Source organism: Sciurus carolinensis, chromosome 2, assembly GCF_902686445.1.
Source record: "Sciurus carolinensis chromosome 2, mSciCar1.2, whole genome shotgun sequence".
NCBI lineage: Eukaryota > Metazoa > Chordata > Mammalia > Rodentia > Sciuridae > Sciurus > Sciurus carolinensis.
Window position 1 is genome coordinate 146259527 of NC_062214.1, and position 20706 is coordinate 146280232.

General features: G+C 37.6%; 2 protein-coding genes across 10 annotated transcripts in view; one reads left to right on the forward strand and one right to left on the reverse strand.

The window, feature by feature from the left end:
* The window catches only part of Klhl28 (kelch like family member 28), a 33068-nt gene extending 30565 nt beyond the window's left edge, over positions 1-2503 (reverse strand). The window contains exon 1 of one of the 3 annotated variants that reach the window (XM_047542103.1): positions 2382-2503. Coding sequence is in view for 1 of the 3 variants with exons in the window: in XM_047542102.1 (XP_047398058.1) it covers positions 2303-2326 (24 nt within the window). In the remaining 2 variants the exon portion in view is untranslated. Of the gene's footprint in view, positions 1-2302 lie in introns of all 3 variants that reach the window. The other 2 variants (XM_047542104.1, XM_047542102.1) reach the window with 2 other exon arrangements.
* A 230-nt stretch (positions 2504-2733) lies between these two features.
* Positions 2734-20706, forward strand: part of Togaram1 (TOG array regulator of axonemal microtubules 1) — an 88098-nt gene continuing 70125 nt past the window's right edge. For 6 of the 7 annotated variants that reach the window (XM_047539628.1, XM_047539632.1, XM_047539630.1 and 3 more), the window contains exon 1: positions 2734-4997. In XM_047539628.1, coding sequence (XP_047395584.1) covers positions 2952-4997 — 2046 coding nt within the window. In that variant the 5' untranslated portion in view covers positions 2734-2951. The remainder of the gene's footprint in view (positions 4998-20706) is intronic. The other variant, XM_047539633.1, reaches the window with a different exon arrangement.

The following is a 20706-nucleotide window of genomic DNA, read 5'->3' on the forward strand; positions in this document are numbered from 1 at the left end:
CCATATAAAAATAAAATAAGGGGCTGGGGAGATAGCTCAGTCGGTAGAGTGGTTGCCTTGCAAGCACAAGGCCCTGGGTTCGATCCCCACAACCGCCTCCCCTCCAAAAAAAACTATTTAAAGAAATTGGGCTGGGGAGATAGCTCAGTTGGTAGAGTACTTGACTAGCAAGCACAAGGCCCTGGGTTCAATCCCCAGCACTGCAAAAAAAAAAAAAAAAAAAAAAAAAAAAAAGTAAATAAATAAATAAAATAAAATAAAGGTTAAAAAAGTATTAGAAAAAGATAATCCACCAAGGAGAGGAAAAAATGTAAAAAAAAAAAAAAAAAAAAGACTCCTCTTGATTTGTTCCCAAGAAAAGGACATGATAACTGCTTGATTTAAATGTCCAGGTCCTCTAAAAAGTATTCTTTATTGAAGGAAGGGGTAATTTGGGGGGAGGGATCAGGGGGTACTGGGGATTGAACTCAAGAACACTTTATAACTGAGTTACATCCCCAGTCCATTTTTTTATTTTTTATGTTGAGACAGGATCTTACTAAGTTGCTGAGGCTGGCTTTGAACCTATGATCCTCCTCCCTCAGTTTCCCAATATGCTGGGATTACAGGTATGTGCCACCATACCTAACAAGGGGGAGTATTTATTTTATTTTATTTTATTGATTTATATGCAGTGCTGAGAATTGAACCCAGTGCCTCATACATGCTAGGCAAGTGCTCTGCCACTAAGTCACAATCCCAGCCCTGAGGAGTAATTCTTAAGCTTCTACCATACTGATGATGAAATATCATTCAAGAGTTTCCAATTTCTTTGTCTTTGATTCTGTGACTATTGCAAAACATCTCGTTATTAACCTGGCTTTACAAAGTCTTGGATATAGTAGAGTGCACTGGATTATCAACCCTAAAATTCTCATCAGTGAAAAGGGTTATATTCTATTCCAACATAAACTGGCATTCTACTGTGTACATTCTAACTTGCCCTCATTCTCCTTTCCCTTCACTTGAACAAGTTTCCTGAAGTCTGAACATACAAGAATAAAAAGATATATTTGAGTTCTTAGAATAGAAACATGAAAACCAGACACTATCATTGACAACTGCTACAATCAAATCTTGGTTTTCACTGCATTCCAACTCTGTGCCTGAAAATGGAAAAGGGCAGGAGGATTCTTTTTGTTAACTAAAATATGCTAGCCAAACCAAATCTAGGCAGATTCATTTTGATGTATACAACAAAATGACTAAGGAAGAAACCACTCTGAATTTAAACCAACACATAGAGGATACAAATTTACATGGCCTCTATTCCCAAAGGGAAAAAAAACCCTATGATATGCAAATTGTTATAAGGCAAAATTCAGAAATAATTTTTGAACTTGCATCAGCCAGAAACATTACAAAAGGGTTTAGCATATATGACCAAATTATTCCAGGATTTTAAAAATTATTTGAGACATCCCATCCAATACAGAACAAGGCAGTAATATTTGCATTTGAAGTGTGTAAATGTGGGACTTCAATTTATAACTTTGAATCTTTTCACTGGGTTAAAGCAATTGCATTATTCCTTTTAAAATATCGCTCTTCCGCACTCTGAAATATTCAGCCTCATACTAAGATATTCCAGCTCTTCAATCCATTTGTTTCATTTGCAAGGAGAAAATGCATATCGAATTCTCAGTTCGCCTAAAACAAAGAAACATCTACCAACCCTACATCCACAGGGCAGAATTCTCTTAGGACCGTAATGCCAAGAACTTCCATCGCTACTGAAATTGTCTTTGCAATCTCTGTCTCTAGGAAACTAAAAGGCTGCAGAGAGGCTTGAGGATCCTGCTGGGAGGTCGGGTGGCAGAGAGAGGAGGCGGGGAAAAGGGTGAGTCCCACAGAGGAACTGCATTAGGAAAGACTGAGAACGTCTAGGGGGAGGCGGTTAGTTATAGGGGAAACATTCATTTCCAGATTACGCACGTTTTAAAGAGAACTTAAAAGTGATGGCGGTAAGAAAAAGTGACAGAAAACCCTTGACCTTCCACAGCTAGAGGGTTAAGGGAAGTACCAAAAGGGGACAAGGGAGGAAAGCGGGGTAAATAAGGTCTCCGAAGATCGAGAATTGAAAAAAAAAAGTACCCCGTCTATGAGCCTAGCTTTGGTCGGAACCTCCTGTATGGATAAGCGGATAGGAAAAGGAAAGGATCACACTTATTCAGGGTTGTATAAAGTAACGCGTTTGCAACGGTAACGAGCCCTGCACAAGAAGATGTCGCCTCTCCCTGTCTGCTCCCGTCCATTCCTTTACCTCTCTCACTAGCTCCAGTGCCATTCGGGTAAAACTTTGCCAAATGCTGCGCCGCCGGAGGACAGCAAAATGAAAATACCTGAGTCCCAGGAATCACACCTGCAGCGACAGGAGGAGGAGCCGTGGACAATTGAAGCCGGGACAGGATCCTCACTCGCTGTGGTCAAACCTCAACTCTTACGGGTGGGGCGGGGAACTTCCGCCCGGAGCAAGGATAGCGTCACTTCCGCCTAATGCCTCACCCCCTCCTCTCCGCTCTAGTTACGTTCCAACGTTCTGACTTCCTCTTCCAGAAGACTTCAGCCTTGTCTTAACACCTGACGTGGACTACATGACCCAGCATTCATCTCGGCGGGTCGATTTCCGGGTCAAGAGGTCCACTCCGAGTACATCACCATGGAAGCGATCGGTTTGGTCACGTGGTGCTCCTGGTTACGCCCGGTGGCAGCTGTGGGGTCCGGGACTCTAGCGGGGGCCATTTTGCCAAAGGCTGCCTCCGGGAGTAGGAGGCGGCCTGGCAGCTGGCTCAAGCGGTTCCTTTTCCTCCTCAGCAGTTTGGGGCTTGGAGAGAAAGTGGAGGGCTGGGCTTCATCAAGCCCTTCGGAGATGGCAATGGTTCCCTCCAGCCTTCGCTACCTGACCACCCTCCATGGCGGCTGCGCCATCCGCGTTGCTTCTGCTGCCGCCCCTCTCATCCGTATATACTTGTCGCCTCCAGAGCTGCAGTCGCCCTTCCGCCCCAGAGACTGATGATAGTCGAGTTGAGAGCACCATGAGAGGAGAGAAAAATTACTACTGCCGTGGAGCTGCCGGGGACCACGGCTCATGTCCCCCTACACCTTCGCCTCTGGCCTCGACTCTCTTGTTGCCCGCAGAGGCAGTCTCCAGTAGTTGGTCTGGACCTGGAGGTGGTGTGTCAGGGGGAGATGAAGAGGAGACTCGGCTTCTTCAGCTCTTGCGCACCGCCCCAGATCCTTCTGAGGCCTTCCAGGCTTTGCAGGCTGCTTTGCCACGGCGGGGCGGTCGACTTGGCTTCCCCCGACGCAAGGAAGCATTGTATCGGGCCCTGGGCCGAGTGCTTGTGGAAGGAGGTAGTGATGAGAAACGACTCTGCTTGCAGCTTCTCTCGGATGTTCTCCGAGGTCAGGGGGAGGCAGGCCAGCTGGAAGAAGCCTTTAGTTTAGCACTTCTGCCTCAACTAGTTGTCTCCTTACGAGAAGAGAATCCAGCTTTGCGGAAAGATGCGCTGCAGATCCTGCACATATGTCTGAAACGTAGTTCTGGACAGGTGCTGAGAACGCTAATACATCAGGGTCTGGAAAGTACCGATGGCCGACTTAGAGCTTCTACTGCACTACTGCTCCCCATCTTGCTCACTCCTGAGGATTTGTTGCTCGGCCTGGATCTCACCGAGGTAATAATATCTCTGGCCCGAAAACTTGGTGATCAGGAGATAGAAGAAGAATCAGATACAGCTTTTTCTGCCCTTCAACAAATCGGGGAGAGACTTGGCCAAGAGAGGTTTCAATCCTATATCTCTCGTCTGCCGTCTGCACTGAGGAGACACTACAATCGCCGATTGGAGACCCAGTTTGGAAGTCAAGTTCCTTATTATTTGGAACTTGAAGCCTCTGGATTTCCTGAAGACTCCGTCCCTTGTGCAGTGACTCTTTGCAATAGCAATCTTAAATTTGGGATTATTCCTCAGGAGCTGCATTCAAGATTATTGGATCAGGAAGACTATAAGAACCGAACTCAGGCCGTTGAAGAACTAAAGCAGGTGCTGGGAAAATTTAACCCTAGCTCTACCCCTTATTCTAGTCTTGTTGGTTTCATTAGCTTATTGTATAATTTGTTAGACGATTCTAACTTCAAAGTGGTCCATAGCACTCTTCAGGTCCTGCATTTACTAGTCATTCGCCTTGGAGAGCAGGTCCAACAATTCTTAGGACCAGTTATAGCAGCTTCTGTCAAAGTACTAGCAGACAACAAGTTGGTGATCAAACAGGAATACATGAAAATCTTCCTCAAACTAATGAAAGAAGTAGGTCCTCAACAGGTGCTTTGTTTACTCCTGGAACATCTTAAACATAAGCATTCCAGAGTAAGAGAGGAGGTGGTGAACATCTGCATCTGCTCCCTCCTGACTTATCCCAGTGAGGATTTCGATTTACCCAAACTGTCTTTTGATCTTGCCCCAGCTCTTGTAGATAGCAAACGCAGGGTACGCCAAGCAGCTCTAGAAGCCTTTGCTGTGTTGGCATCATCAATGGGCTCAGGTAAAACCAGCATCCTTTTTAAAGCTGTAGATACTATTGAACTGCAAGATAATGGAGATGGAGTGATGAATGCTGTGCAGGCCAGATTGGCTAGAAAAACCCTACCAAGGCTAACAGAACAAGGATTTGTGGAATATGCAATACTCATGCCATCTTCTGCTCAGGGTAGGTCAAACCATTTGGCACATGGAGCAGATACAGACTGGCTTTTGGCTGGTAACAGAACTCAGAGTGCACACTGTCTCTGTGGTGATCACACCAGGGATAGCATGCAAATGTATGGATCTTACAGTCCAACTGTCTGTACCCGGAGGGTATTAAGTGCAGGAAAAGGAAAAAATAAATTACCATGGGAAAATGAGCAGCCTGGAGTTCTGGGAGAAAACCAGGCCTCCAACTCCAAGGATATAGAGCAGGTATGCTTGTCTAATTTTCTTAATTTGAACTGAAAGAAATTAAAATGAAAATACGCCTGTGATGACTTAAGAGTGAGGCTGCTTGAGTATTGTTATACTTTGTTTTAATTAAAATGCTGATGTATCCATTATAGTGGTACCAGTCAAGTATAAGACTACGTAATAGGCTTCCCACTTAATTGATTGATCTATCGATTGATTGATTAAATTTTAGGCCCAGTGTGAGATGGGCAATACCAAGTTTGACTTATTATTTTGTTATGTCAGTTACTGCATTCATACAATAAACACCGAATCCCTAGTGGGCACCAGATAAAGAACTAGGTTCTGGAAATGAGGATGAAACCACTTACACACAGTTTTGGGAAAAGGTGTTAACAAAATTTAAGTACTGGAATAGTATATAAAGAGTCCTGTGGTAATACTGAAGATAGAAAAAACAATAATTCGGCTAGAAAAGTAGAAAAAACTGTAGAGAAGATAGTGACATTTGAACTGCGATTTCCCACAAAACTTTTATTTTAAAAATTCCAAATCTCTGGGCTGGGGTTGTGGCTCAGTGAAGAGTTCTTGCCTAGCAAGTGTGAGGCACTGGGTTCAATCCTCAGCACTAAATAAAAATCAACAAATAAAATAAAGGTATTGTGTCCTTCTACAACTAAAAAAAATATTTTTTAAAAAAATTCCAAATCTACAGATAAGAGTATGAGTATCCAGTATTTACCAGTTGTTAACACCTTGCTGTATTTGCTAAACAATTTGAAAGTTGAATACATCTTGATATTTCAGTCCTAAATGTCTACAAAAATATTTCCTAAGAATAACATTCTTCTAATAACCATAATATTAATATTTGGTCTCAAAATATTAAATGCAATTCAGTAACATCCAATAACCTGCATTTAAATTTCTTCATTTGTCCCCAAAGTGTGTTTTATATTTTTTGTTTTACTTTTGTCATCCAGGATCCAGTTCATGTGGCTAATATGTCTTCTTTATCTAGCATTCTGTACTACATATTTGTGTTTGTTTTTTTCACGACATTGACTTTTTAACAAGAGTCTAGGATAGTTTTATAGAATGTCTTACCTTTTAAATCTGTTTCCTTATGGTTAGATTCAAGATAAACAGTTTTAATAAAAATATTACATAGGAGATATGTCATATGAACTTCATAGTACATCACATTACAAGGCAAATTTTTATCAGCTTGTTCCCCTATTATCAATGCTTAATTTAATCATTCAGTTAAGGTGGTGATAACCAAATCCATTGTAAATATTATTTTTAATTTTATAATTAGTGTATAATCTGTAGGATGATATTTTTTAGACCCTGTGAATACCCCCACAACTTTTTACTCACTGGTTTTAGCATCCACTAAAGGATTCTACACCTGCATCATTTCTTGCAGTGAGAGGCTGCAAAAAGGGTAATTAAAGAAAAAATTCTAACATTTCTTCTGTTTGTTACCTGAAATTATCTTTTCTTATATGTGTAATAAATAATTATGTACATCCTGATTTCTCATTACCAAAAAAAAAAATTTAGCTTTTTGATCCTAAAATTGCTCCTTATTTGACCAGTGACTGGCTCCTATGTCCTTGGGGCTTGACTCTAGTCTTTGAGCACTTTCTTAACATTTTTTAACATGATGCCCGGGCTTACTTTGTACTTTTCCTGCTTCATACCTGGAATCAGCTATTTTTTCAAGTGGCCTAATACTGCTTTACTGGAGAGTGGTATTTAAAAACCAAAGCATGGTATAGATTTGCTCATTGCTATTTCTTTCCATTATGGACTGAATCTTTCAGTGAACAGAATCTTTATTTTTTAAAAAAATTACGTTAATGCCTCCAATTCAAATCCATCAGTACAGGGATGTTCCTCATCTTTTTTTATTCCATATTCGAATCTCTCATCTCCCATAATAAAACTGTAGTTCCCAATAAGTTATATTTATTCATATGGTGTTTCCTGCAATACGTAAAAAAATTACTGGGGACTGATAACTAACTACACTCTCAAGTTCAAGATTTCTTTACAGTTCTTTTTATAGTTAGAATTATCCCAGAGTTTTATGTTCAAATTTTTCATAAATTCTTTCTTTTGTCTGGGTAGTTTTGATTGGTACAGCGGGATGAAAGATGAGTAAGAGTTTTCTAAATGTGGCTGGGTCCAGGTGAATTTCAGACTTGAGAAGCAGCATGTTCTGATTTATGAGAAGACAGCAAATTAATGAGAATAGGTAATAGAAAATTGATAGCCCAGAAAAACATCAAGATTGAAAATATGGTTTCTACTGAATACATTGATTTTGCACCATCATACAGTTGAAAAATCGGAATCAGAGTCTGTCTGTATGTAGTTTGGACTTTTTTACAGTAGACCTCAAGCAAAAATGAAATATTAGTGGTCTTTCCTGTTCCAAAATTTGTAGATTTTTTGGAAATATTTTTCAAATTTATGTAGTCTGGTTGTATGATTATTCTCATATACTGTAAACAGCATCTGGCAGTTGATGATTTGTTGTAAGCATTAATCTTAAAACTGATGTGTCAAGTTCAGGATGTCAGTGGGTACATTAAGATTCTGGTGCTGACCCAGTTTACAAGAATCAGAAAGCAAGTTTATATCTGAAATGCTTGTGTAGATGTATTTTATATTTGAAAGATGCTGTATAAAACTAAAACTTGTCCCAGAAATCAAGTTATAGTTCCTTTCTTAGAAATGGTCCATAGAACTACATTGGAAATTATCTTAGTTGAAAGAGCAGAGACTAAATATACAAATATTTTTATATGTGCAGTTTTTTTAAAGTACATATACATATGTTAAAATTAACAAATTTTATTTTTTAAAACAATTTTTACAGCAACATTTTAAATGGAAAGTATATATAGCTCCCATGTGCCCCTGTCCACACACATAAACAACCTACCCCACTCTGTCCTGTACACAATGGTATATTTGTTATAATCAATGAATCCAAATTAGCATATCTTTATCATTGGAAGTTTATAGTTTATATTAGGTTTCATTCTTGTGTTGTATGTTCTAAGGGATTTGACAAATGTGCCTGAGTGGTATCTACCACTGTAGTAACATAAAGAATAGTTTCACTGCCCTAAAAATCCTTTGTACTATGAATGTTCATTCTTTTTCCTTCCTCCATCCCCTGGCCACCCCTGGTCTTTTTACTGTTGCCATAGTTTTTACCTTTTTCTGAATTCCATATAGTTGAGATCATATAGTTCATATGCTGGCCTCTTAAAATGAAGTAGAAGTATTCCCTCTGCTTCTATCTTCTGAATGATATTGTAGAAGATCTGTATAATTTCTTCCTTAAGTGTTTAGTAGAATTCACTAGTAAACTCAGCTGACCCTGGTGCTTTCTGGTTTGGAAGGTGATTATTTATGTAGTGTGTTTAAAATCACAGTCCTGGTATTTCATTCTGCCTGTGTGAGTTTTGTCATTTCAAGAAATTGATCCATTCCATTTGGATTATCAAATTTGTGAGCACAGATTTGTTCATAATATTCCTGTAACATCTGTGTATGCTGTACTGATATTTTTGCTTTCATTTTTGATATTAGTAATTTATGTCTCTTTTTTCTTAGACTTACTGAAGGTTTATTAGTTTTATTAATCTTTTCAAAACAACTTTTAGTCTTGTTGATTTTCTTTTTTGACTACTTATTTTTATGCTAATTTTTAAATTTATTTTTTCCACTTATTTTGTATTTAATTTAGTCATCTTCTAGTCCTAAGGTATAAGCTCAATTGATTTTAGGTCTTTTTTTTTTTTTAATACATGCATTCTGTGCTTTACTTTTTCTAAGCACTGCTTTCACTGTACCCTACAAATTTTGAGAAGTTGTATTTTCATTTTCATTTAATTTATTTTAAAATTTTTCAAATGAGATTTCTTCTTTGACCCATGTGTAATTTACAAGTGTGTGTTGTATTGGGGGATTTTCTAGCTCTTCTCTCTTATTGATTTCTAGCTTAATTCATTTGTGATCTAAGAACAGATATTATATCATTTCTATTTTAAATTTGTTAAAATGTGTTTCATGGCCTAGAATGTGCTATATTCTTGACAAATAGTCAATGTGAGTTTAAGAAGAATATGTAAACTGCTGTTGGATAAAGTCATCTATAGAAATCAGTTATATCCAGTTCATTGATGGTGTTATTGAGTTTAAGTGTGTCCTTACTGAATTTTCTGCCTGGTGTATTTGTCCATTTTTGATAGAATAGTAGTAACTCCAATTATAATAGTGGGTTCATCTATATCTCCTTGCACTTCTGTGTTTCCCTCATGTAATTTGTGACTTCTGTTGTTAGGTACATACACCTTACAGATTGTCTTTTTCCATCCCATTACTTTTAGTCTTTATCATTTAAAGTTGTTTTCTTCTAAACAACTTATAGTTGTTTTTTTTTTTAACTCTGCAATCTCTGGTATATTTTAAATCATTATCATTCAAAATGATTATTAATGTAGTTAGATTAATGTCCGCCATATTTGTTGTTTTCTGTTTATTGCTCATGTTCTTTGTTCCTGTTTTTTTCAATATTTTTTTGCCTTTTTATGTTTTTGTTTGTTTTTTGTTTTTTGTTTTTTTTAACTTATTTTTATTGTAAACAAATGGGATACATGTTGTTTCTGTTTGTACATGGAGTAACAGCATACCATTTGCATATTCATACATTTATATAGAGTAATGAAGTTTGATTCATTCCATTATTTTTTTCCTCCCCCCCACCCCTCCCACCTCTCTTTTCCCTCTATACAGTCCCTCCTTCCTCCATTCTTGCCACCCTCCCATCCCCCATTATGTGTCATCATCCACTTATCAGTGAGATCATTCGTCTTTTGGATTTTTGAGATTGGCTTATCTCACTTAACATGATATTCTCCAATTTCATCCATTTGCCTGCAAATGCCATAATTTTATTATTCTTTATAGCTGAGTAATATTCCATTGTGTATATATACCACAGTTTCTTTATCCATTCATCAATCAAAGGGCATCTAGGTTGGTTCCACAGTCTGGCTATTGTGAATTGAGCAGCTATGAACATTGATGTGGCTCTCTGTAGTATGCTGATTTTAAGTCCTTTGGGTATAGGTCGAGGAGTGGGATAGCTGGGTCAAATGGTAGGTCCATTCCAAGTTCTGAGGAATCTCCACACTGCTTTCCAGAGTGGCTGCACTAATTTGCATCCCCACCAGCAATGTATGAGTGTACCTTTTTCCCCACATCCTCTCCAACACCTATTGTTGCTTGTATTCTTGATAATCGCCATTCTGATTGGGGTGAGATGGAATCTTAGTGTAGTTTTGATTTGCATTTCTCTTATTACTGAAGATGGTGAACATTTTTTCATATGTTTGTTGATTGCTTGTAGATCTTCTTCTGTGAAGTGTCTGTTCATATCCTTAGCCCGTTTGTTGATTGGGTTATTTGTATTCTTGGTGTAGAGTTTTTTGAGTTCTTTATATATTCTGGAAATTAGTGCTCTATCTGAAGTATGAGTGGCAAAGATATTCTCCCACTCTGTAGGCTCTCTCTTCACATTGCTGATAGTTTCCTTTGCTGAGAGAAAGCTATTTAGTTGTTTGTTTTTACTGGAGATTCAACCCAGGAGCTCTCTGCCACTGAGCTACATCCCCAGTTCTTTTTTCCTTTTTTGATTTTTAGATGAAGAAATTCTCTCTAAAATTGCTGAGACTGGTCTGGAACTTTCCATCCTCCTGTCTCAGCCTTCTAACTCATTGGGATTATAGGTGTCTTTTATGGTTTTAATAGAGATTTTTCTTTTTTCTTTTTTGGCCTTGCTGAGGATAAAACCCAAGGAATTGAACATGCTCTACCACTGAGCTACATCCCATCCCTTTTAATTGAGAATTTTATATGATTCCATTTTTTTGTCTCTCTTAGCATACTTCCATTTTTTCCTTTTTTTTTTTTTTTGCGATTGCCCTAGAGTTTGCAATGTGCGTTTACATGTGCTCACACACACATGTAAGTATATTTAATCAAATATATTGTTGCTATTATTTTGAACTCTTGGTAGATCAATTAAGAATAAGGAGTTGAACAAAGAAAAAATGGTAAAACATGAGAATCTACTTTCCACTTTTTAATGTTTCTTTTTTTGTATTTTTATTGGTACATTATAATTAAACATAATAGTGGGATTCATTATGCCATATTTGTATCAACATAGCATAAGTTTGATCAATCTCCTTCTAAGCTTGGTAGCTGAATCCTTATGATGGTCCTTAGTGTATTTCTTTATGAAAAATTTTAAAAGTCACTTGTTCCTATTTGAAAGAAGAGTCTGTCAGTCATGAAAACTTCCACTAGGTCAACTTTTTCTTTCCATGGGAAATTGTCTTTAAGTTCTATTTGTGTGCTATAAGCCAGTCAAGTATTTTGCAAAGCCTTTTGTTTTTAGAATCTTGCTCTCTGAGTCCACCATCTGGATGTACTGAAAATTATGTTTCCCCAAAGCAAATCTGGTTTTCCAACTTCTTGACTGAAAAACCTTGATGGACTTCCCACTGCCCTCAGTATAAAAATCTAAATTTCTTCTGCCCAAATTGTGACACTTAAATCCTCAATCGGCCGTATTCCTCTTCACTATAAATTTGTCTATTCTGGGCATTTCATATAAATGAAATCCTATACCATGTGGCTTTTTGTTTTTGTTTTTCTTCACTTAGCACATTTTTTTGAAGTTTATCTGCATTGTAGCATGTGTCATACTTCATTCCTTTTTATGACTGACCACTGTTCCATTGTATGGATATGAGACCTTTTGGTTTTCCATTCTTCAGTTGATGGACATTTGGCTTATTTCCACCTTTTAGATATTATTATTAGAGCTGCTGTGAACATTTGTGTGCAAGTTTTTATTTGAACTTGTTTTTCATCCTTGGGGTATATCGTAGGAGTGGCATTGCTGGATCATATGATAACTCTGTTTTACCTTTTGAGGAACCACCAAATTCAGTATCTGTTTTTGTAAATAAAGTTTTTTTTCATACACAAAATAGGAAAAGTAAAAGTCTTCAGTTTTGCCTTCAATTCTTCCTTCCCCAGGACACTTCATTTATTTAAATAGAGCCATATTTCTCACCTGTATAATTTTTCTTGTATCCGAAGAACTCTTTTAACATGTCTTGCAAGGCAGGTTTTATTGGCAGATGCTCTCAGTTTCTGTTGTGAATGTCTTTACTTGTCCTTCACCTTTTTTTTTTTTTTTAAACTAGATGGACACAATACCTTTATTTTACTTATTTACATGGTACTAAGGCTCAAACCCAGTGCCTCACACATGCTAGGCAAGCACTCTGCCACTGAGCTATGACCCAGCGCTGTCCTTCACTTTTGAAGATTGTTTCCCAGGGTACAGAATTCTAAAGTTGGTGGTTTGGTTTGGTTTTTTCTTTTTTCTTTTTTTTTTTTCTCTCAACACTGTAATTTACTCCATTCTTGATTGCCTGGTTTCTGAGACTTTTGCTTCTCTGTATGTAAGGGCAGTTTTCCTTCTTTGGCTGCTTTTTTTTTTTCTTCTTCTTCTTAGAATTCATCTTTATCTTTGATTTTCTGTAGTTTGAAAATAATATGCATACATGTAGTTTTTCACGCATTCCAATTATTGTTCCTTAAGTTTTTGGACATGTGGTTGGTTTCTGATATTAATTTAGGAAAATTCTTAGTCATTATTCCTCAAATATTTTTTCTTTTTTTCCCCCACTTATTCTTCTTCCAGACTTCCCACTTATATGTATATTATACCTTTTATAGTTTTCTCATGGTTCTTTCATATCTTTCATATCATCTTATATTATAGATAATTTCTTAATCTTAATTTCATTATAGATAGTTTCTTAACTATAATTATTATTTTATAGTCTTTTCCTCTTTGCTTTTCAAATTTGGATATTTCTATTGTCATATCCTTAAGCTCAGAGATTCTTTCCTTAGTCATATCCAGACTGTATCACTGATATGAGACCATCAAAAACTTTCCTTAATTATATTATAATGTTTTTGATCTCTAGCTTTATGTTGGGCATTTTCATAGAATGTTCAACTCTCAGTTTCCATTATTCATCTGTTCTTGCATGTTGTCTGCTTTTTCCATTATTATAGCCCTTAGCATATTAATTATAGGTTTTTTAAAAATTCCTTGTCTGATAATTACAAACTTCCTACCATGTTTGACATTGGTTCTAATATTTGTTCATTTTCTACAAACTATTTTATTTGCCTTTTAGTATGCCTTGTAATTTTTTGTTGAAAGGCAAATATGATATGTTAGACAAAATTGTGGCAAATGGGTCTTAGGGTCATGTGGTGTTAAGGTGTGGGGAGGAAGGTAAGTATTCTTTAGTTTTATGTTAGTTGTCAGTTTTTTGATGTGTCTCTGTCCCTGTGAACTTCACCAGTTTCTTTCCCTACTTATTCTTCCAGATTTTATCAGTGCTTTTGAGCTCCCTCCCCTGCCTTCCATAGCAAAGATGTCTAGAAAGAACTGGAGTTGGAGTTGGATGTTTCCTATCCTCCAAGTCAGTACAGCTTTGATAAAACCCCAGCAGGTCAGGGCCTTTGTTAAGAATAGAATGCTGGGCTGGGGTTGTGACTCAGTGGCAGAGTACTTGCCTCCCATATGTAAGGCACTGGAATCAATTCTCAGCACCACATATAAATAAAATAATAAATAAATAAAGGTCCATCAACAACTGAATAAATATTTTTTAAAAAGGACAATGCATTTTTATATTTCAAGATGATTACATTTCCTCTACCTCTGCCAGAAGCTTAGGGGATTTTTCTCCTTTATTCAATGTGAATTCATGGTAGAAATCCTGCAGGTAAACTCAAAAAAAAGTGGGGACTCTCCTATAACTTGCCTGAGCCTCAGTTTTTAACTTTCACACTTGTTAGTGTTCAGCCTCCTGTAGTTTATCCTTTACAGCTTAAGTTTTCCTACTCCAGTACTGGTTTCCTACAGGTTTCTGTGCACAGCATTCTTCACTAAATTGTGATTCTATGCATCTACCTGTTTGTCTGATTTGAGGGGCAAGGTTTGGCCTTTGACCTCACTTCTCTGATGAACCTAAGAGGATTTATTGATTGAATTTTCAGTTTGTTGTCTGCTTGTTTTGGATGGTGTGATGACTACTAAGCTCCTTACATGGTAGAGTAGAAATCAGAAGACTCCTTAAGCATATACTTTATGTGTGTGACTTTCTTTTTTTATTTTCTTTGATTTTTTTAATTATCTTTTTAATTTTGACAGTGGTAAATATTTTAAAAAATTTTTTTCCATACATATATATATATAATGTCTGTCAATCTACCATCCTTCCCATCCCCACTGTTCCATCCTACTCCTCACTCCCCTCTGTTACAATCCAAAATTCCTTCATTCTTCTCTACCCAACCCCCACTATGGATCAGCATCTGATTATTAGAGAAAACATTTGGTCTTTGGTTTTTTGGAATTGACTTATTTCACTTAGTATGATAGTACCCAGCTCCATCCATTTACCTGCAAATGCTATAGTTTCATTCTAATTTAAGGCTGAGTAATATTTCATTGTTTATATATGCCACAGTTTCTTTATCCATTCATCTGTTGAAAGGCATCTAGGTTGGTTGCATAGTTTAGCTATCGTGAATTGAGCTATTATAAACATTGATGTGGCTGCATCACTGTAGTATGCTGATTTTAAGTTCTTTGGGTATAAACCCAGGAGTGGGATGGCTGGGTCAAAGGGTGGTTCCATTCAAATTATTCTGAGGAATCTCCATACTGCTTTCCAAAGTGGTTGCACCAATCTGCAGTCCCATCAACAATGTATGAATTTACCTTTTCCCCCACATCCTTGCCAACACTTACTATTGTTTGTATTCTTGATAATTGCCATTCTGACAATGAAATCTTAGAGCAATTTTGATTTGCATTTCTCTAATTGCAAGAGATGATGACCATTTTTTCATGTTTGTTGATTGATTATATTTCATCTGTGAAGTGTCTGTTCAGTTCCTTAGCACATTTATTGATTGGGTTATGTTTTTTTGGTGTTAAGTTTTTTGAGTTCTTTATATAACTTGGAGATTAGTGTTCTATCTGAGGTACATGGGTAAAGATTTTCTCCCATTCTAAATCCTCTCTTTTCATGTTATTGATTGTTTCTTTACAATCAATGAGAAGATTTTTAGTTTGAATCCATCCCATTTATTTATTCTTAATTTTACTTCTTGAGCTTTAGGACTCTTGTCAAGGAAGTCAGATCTGAGGCTGACATGATGAAGATTTGAGCCTACTTTTTCTTCTATTAAGAGCAGGGTCTCTGTTTTAGTGCCTAAGTCTTTGATCCACTTTGAGACGATTTTTGTGCAGGGTGAGAGATAGAGGTTTAATTTCATTTTGTTACATATGGATTTCCACTTTTCCCAGCACCATTGGTTGAAGAGGCTATCTTTTCTCCAATGTATATATTTGGCACCTTTGTCTAGTACGAGATAACCATATTTATGTGGGTTTGTGTCTGTGTCTTCTGTTTTGTACCATTGGTCTACATGTCCATTTTGGTGCCAATACCATGCCATTTTTGTTACTATATCTCTGTAGTATAGTTTAAGGTCTGATATTGTGATGCCTCCTGCTTCACTCTTCTTGCTAAGGATTGCCTTGCCTATTCTGGGTCACTTAGTTTTCCAAATGAATTTCATGATTGCTTTTTCTAGTTCTATGAAGACAGTCATTGGGATTTTAGTAGGAATTGCATTAAATCTGTATAACACCTTTTGTAGTATGACCATTTGAGATATTTTTTGTCTATCCTTTAGCCTGGGAGACTTTTCCGTCATCTAAGGTCTTCTTCAATTTCTTTCTTTAGTGTTCTGTAGTTTTCATTGTAGAGGTCTTTCACCTCTTTTGTTAGACTGATTCCCAAATATTTTGTTTTTGTTGAGGCTACTGTGAATGAGGTATTTTTCCTAACTTCTCTTGCAGTAGATTTGTTGCTTATGTATAGAAATGCATTTGATTTATGTGTATTGATTTTATATCCTGCTACTTTGCTGAATTCATTTATGACTTCTAGAAGTTTTCTGGTAGAATTTTTTGAATCTTCTAAATATAGAATCATTTCATTGGCAAATCGTTTGAGTGCTTTTCCTATTCATATCTCTTTAATTTCTTCTGTCTGTCTGAATGCTCTGGCTCGAGTTTCAAGGACGATATTGAATAGAAGTGGTGAAAGGGCATCCTGTCTTGTTCCAGTTTTTAGGGGGAATGCTTTCACTTTTTCTCCATTTAGAATGATGTTGGCCATGGGCTTAGCATAGATAGCTTTTACAATGTTAAGGCATGTTCTTACTGTCCCTAAGTTTTTCTAGCATTTTGAATATGAAGAGGTGCTATATTTTGTCAAATGCATTCTCCATGTCTATTGAGATGATCTTACGATTCTTGTCTTTAACTCTATCGATGTGATGTTTTACATTTATTAATTTCCGTATGTTGAACCAACCTTGCATCCCAGGGATGAATCCCATTTGATTGTGGTGCACTTTTTTATATGCAATTTACCAGAATTTTGAGAATTTTTGCATCTAAGTTCATGAGGGATATTGGTCTGAAGTTTTCTTTCCTTGATATGTCTTTGTCTGGTTTTGGTACAAGGATGATACTAGCCTCATAGAATGAGTTTGGAAGGGTTTTTTCCTGTTGGGAGAAATCCTAGTTCTTGGCTCACAGCAGTTAATGTCTCAAGTGTGTAAACTTGCAGAGAGGAGCATTCAGCTTGGACCACTTAGGAAAGTAAACAACAGCCCCCAAATTGACCTAGTGTTACCAAGGGAACCTGTATAGGGGCCTAGTGGTCTGATCCCCCTTGGCACATTGTGATTGAGCTAAAAGTCTATAAAATGTATGGTTTTTCCTGCAATAAACGTGTTTGCAGGCAGCTTGCCACAAGCCTGCTCCTACCCAACTCCCAGGGTCTGGATCTTGACTCCGCGGCTCTTAACTGTGCCTCAGTTAGCCTGGCACCCCGACACTTTCCTTTTGTATTTCATGAAATCATTTGAGGAATATTGGTGTTAATTCTTTTTTGAAGGTCTTGTAGAACTCAGCTGAGAATTCATCTGGTCCTGGACTTTTCTCTGTTGATAGGCTATTTTGTTTCTTGAAATTGATCTGTTTAAATTGTGTATGTCCTCCTGTATCAGTTGGGTGGATCATATGTCTCTAGAAATTTATCATTGTCTTCAAGTTTTTGTATTTTTTTTGGAGTATAAATTTTCAAAATAGTTTCTAATAATCTTCTGCATTTCAGTAATAATCTGTTGTGATATTTCATTTTTCATCACAAATTATAGTAATTTGAGCTTTCTCTCTTTGTTAGTGTGTCTAAGGGTTTATCAATTCTATTTTTTTTTTTTTGTACATGGAGTAACAGCATACCATTTGCGTAATCATACATTTACATAGGGTAATGATGTTTGATTCATTCTGTTATTTTTCCCTTCCCCCACTCCTTCCACCACTCTTTTCCCTCTACACAGTCCCTCCTTCCTCCATTCTTGCCACCCTCCCACCCCCCATTATGTGTCATCATCCACTTATCAGTGAGATCATTTGTCTTTTGGATTTTTGAGATTGGCTTATCTCACTTAACATGATATTCTCCAATTTCATCCATTTGCCTGCAAATGCCATAATTTTATTATTCTTTATAGCTGAGTAATATTCCATTGTGTATATATATATATATATATATATATATATATATATATATATATCACAGTTTCTTTATCCATTCATCAATCAAAGGACATCTAGGTTGGTTCCACAGTCTGGCTATTGTGAATTGAGCAGCTATGAACATTGATGTGGCTATATCTCTGTAGTATGCTGATTTTAAGTCCTTTGGGTATAGGTCGAGGAGTGGGATAGCTGGGTCAAATGGGGGTCCATTCCAAGTGTTCTAAGGAATCTCCACACTGCTTTCCAGAGTGGCTGCACTAATTTGCAGTTCCACCAGCAATGTATGAGTGTACCTTTTTCCCCACATCCTCTCCAACACCTATTGTTGCTTGTATTCTTGATAATCGCCATTCTGATTGGGGTGAGATGGAATCTTAGTGTAGTTTTGATTTGCATTTCTCTTATTACTGAAGATGGTGAACATTTTTTCATATGTTTGTTGATTGCTTGTAGATCTTCTTCTGTGAAGTGTCTGTTCATATCCTTAGCCCGTTTGTTGATTGGGTTATTTGTATTCTTGGTGTAGAGTTTTTTGAGTTCTTTGTATATTCTGGAAATTAGTGCTCTATCTGAAGTATGAGTGGCAAAGATATTCTCCCACTCTGTAGGCTCTCTCTTCACATTGCTGATAGTTTCCTTTGCTGAGAGAAAGCTATTTAGTTTGAATCTATCCCAGTTATTGATTCTTGCTTTTATTTCTTGTGCTATGGGAGTCCTGTTAAGGAAGTCTGATCCTTATCCAACAAGGTGAAGATTTGGACCTACTTTTTCTTCGATAAGATGCAGGGTCTCTGGTCTGATTTCAAGGTCCTTGATCCATTGTGAGTTGAGTTTTGTGCAGGGTGAGAGATAGGGGTTTAGTTTCATTCTGTTGCATATGGATTTCCAGTTTTCCCAGCACCGTTTGTTGAAGAGGCTATCTTTTCTCCCTTGCATATTTTTGGCCCCTTTGTCTAGTATGAGAAAATTGTATTTATTTGGGTTTGTGTCTGTGTCCTCTGTTCTGTACCATTGATCTACCTGTCTATTTTGGTGCCAATACCATGCTGTTTTTGTTACTATTGCTTTGTAGTATAGTTGAAGTTCTGGTATTGCGATACCCCCCGTTTCATTCTTCCTGCTAAGGATTGCTTTAGCTATTCTGGGTTCCTTATTCTTCCAGATGAATTTCATGATTGCTTGCTCTATTTCTGTAAGGTATGTCATTGGGATTTTAATTGGAATTGCGTTGAATCTGTATAGCACTTTTGGTAGTATGGCCATTTGGACAATATTAATTCTGCCTATCCAAGAACATGGGAGATCTTTCCATCTTCTAATGTCTTCCTTAATTTCTTTCTTCAATGTTTTGTAGTTTTCATTGTGGAGATCTTTTACCTCTTTGGTTAGATTGATTTCCAAGTATTTTTTTTTTTTGAGGCTATTGCAAATGGAGCTGTTTTCCTCATTTCCCATTAGCTGTTTTGTCGCTTGCGTATAAAAATGCTTTAGATTTATGCGTGTTGATTTTATAGCCTGCTATTTTGCTGAATTCATTGATGAGGTCTAGAAGTTTTCTGGAGGAGGTTTTTGGATCCTCTAAATATAGAATCATGTCATCCGCAAATAGTGACAGCTTAAGTTCCTCTTTTCCTATTCGTATCACCTTAATTTCTTTGGTCTGCCTAATTGCTCTGGCCTGATGCATGAGAGGTACCTGACAGTGAGCTTCAAGCCTCCAGCAGGCGTCTCAGGATGGGATTTGCCCCACCCAAAGATCGGAACTGTGGCTTCCAGGATTATCCAAGATGGCCGCTCTGGCTTCGCAATGTGTTGGCAAATGGGGAGCTGCAGCTCAGGGTGTGGACGTGGTCAGCTGGAGGTCCTGGAGGCGGGATGCGGTTGGTCCGGCAGGGGTCCTGGAGGTCCAGTGTGTTTGGTGTTGTTGTGGGATCCAGGATATCGGGTGCAATCAGTCGGTCTGGGGTCCTGGTGATAGGGCGCAGTCAGTTGGTCTGGGGGTCCTGGCGGCAGGGAGCAGTCAGTTGATCTGAGGGCCCCAGAGGCAGGGAGTGATCGGTTGGGCTGAGGGATCCTGGAGATGGTGCTCAGTCAGTCAGGCCAGGGGTCCTACGGGGCCTGGCTGTTGTCTCAAAATGGCAGCATCCACGTGTAATCAAACCTGCAGGTACTGTAACAGTGAACTTCCAGGCAACAGCAGGCAGCTGGTGCTCCATTGGCAGTCGGCGATCAGTTTGCTGACTGTAGTCAGATGATTGGGAGGTGAACCTCGTGCGTTGGGTGATGGATAGGTGTAAGGCAGGCGATGGACCAGCCAGAGGTAGGCAAATGGCGGATGATAGACGCCTGACCTCTATTTATTTTTTTAAAGAACCAACTTTTTATTCATTTTTTAAAATTCTTTTGTTTCAATTTCATTGATTTCAGCTCTGATTTAATTACTTTCTGTCTTCTGCTGCTATTGGTGTTGATTTGTTCTTCTTTTTCTAGGGCTTTGAGATGTAATTTCTTTGTTGACTTTTCATTCTTTTAATGTATGAGCTCAGTGCAATGAACTTTTCTCTGAGCACTGTCTTCATAGCGTTCCAGAGATTTTGATATGTTGTTTCGGTGTTCTCATTTATCTCTAAGTATTTTTTTGCATGCTATTTAGTCTCCAGGTGTTGGAGTAGCTTCTGTTTTTTATTTTATCATTGATTTCTAGTTTCATTCCATTATGATCTGATAGAATGCAGGGTAGTATTTCTATTTTTTTGTACTTGCCGAGAGTTGCTCTGTGGCATAACATATGATCTATTTTAGAGAAGGATCCCTGTGCTCCTGAGAAGAAAGTGTATTTGCTCAATGACGGATGAAATACTGTATATATGTCGGCTAAGTATAAATCATTCATTGTATCATTTC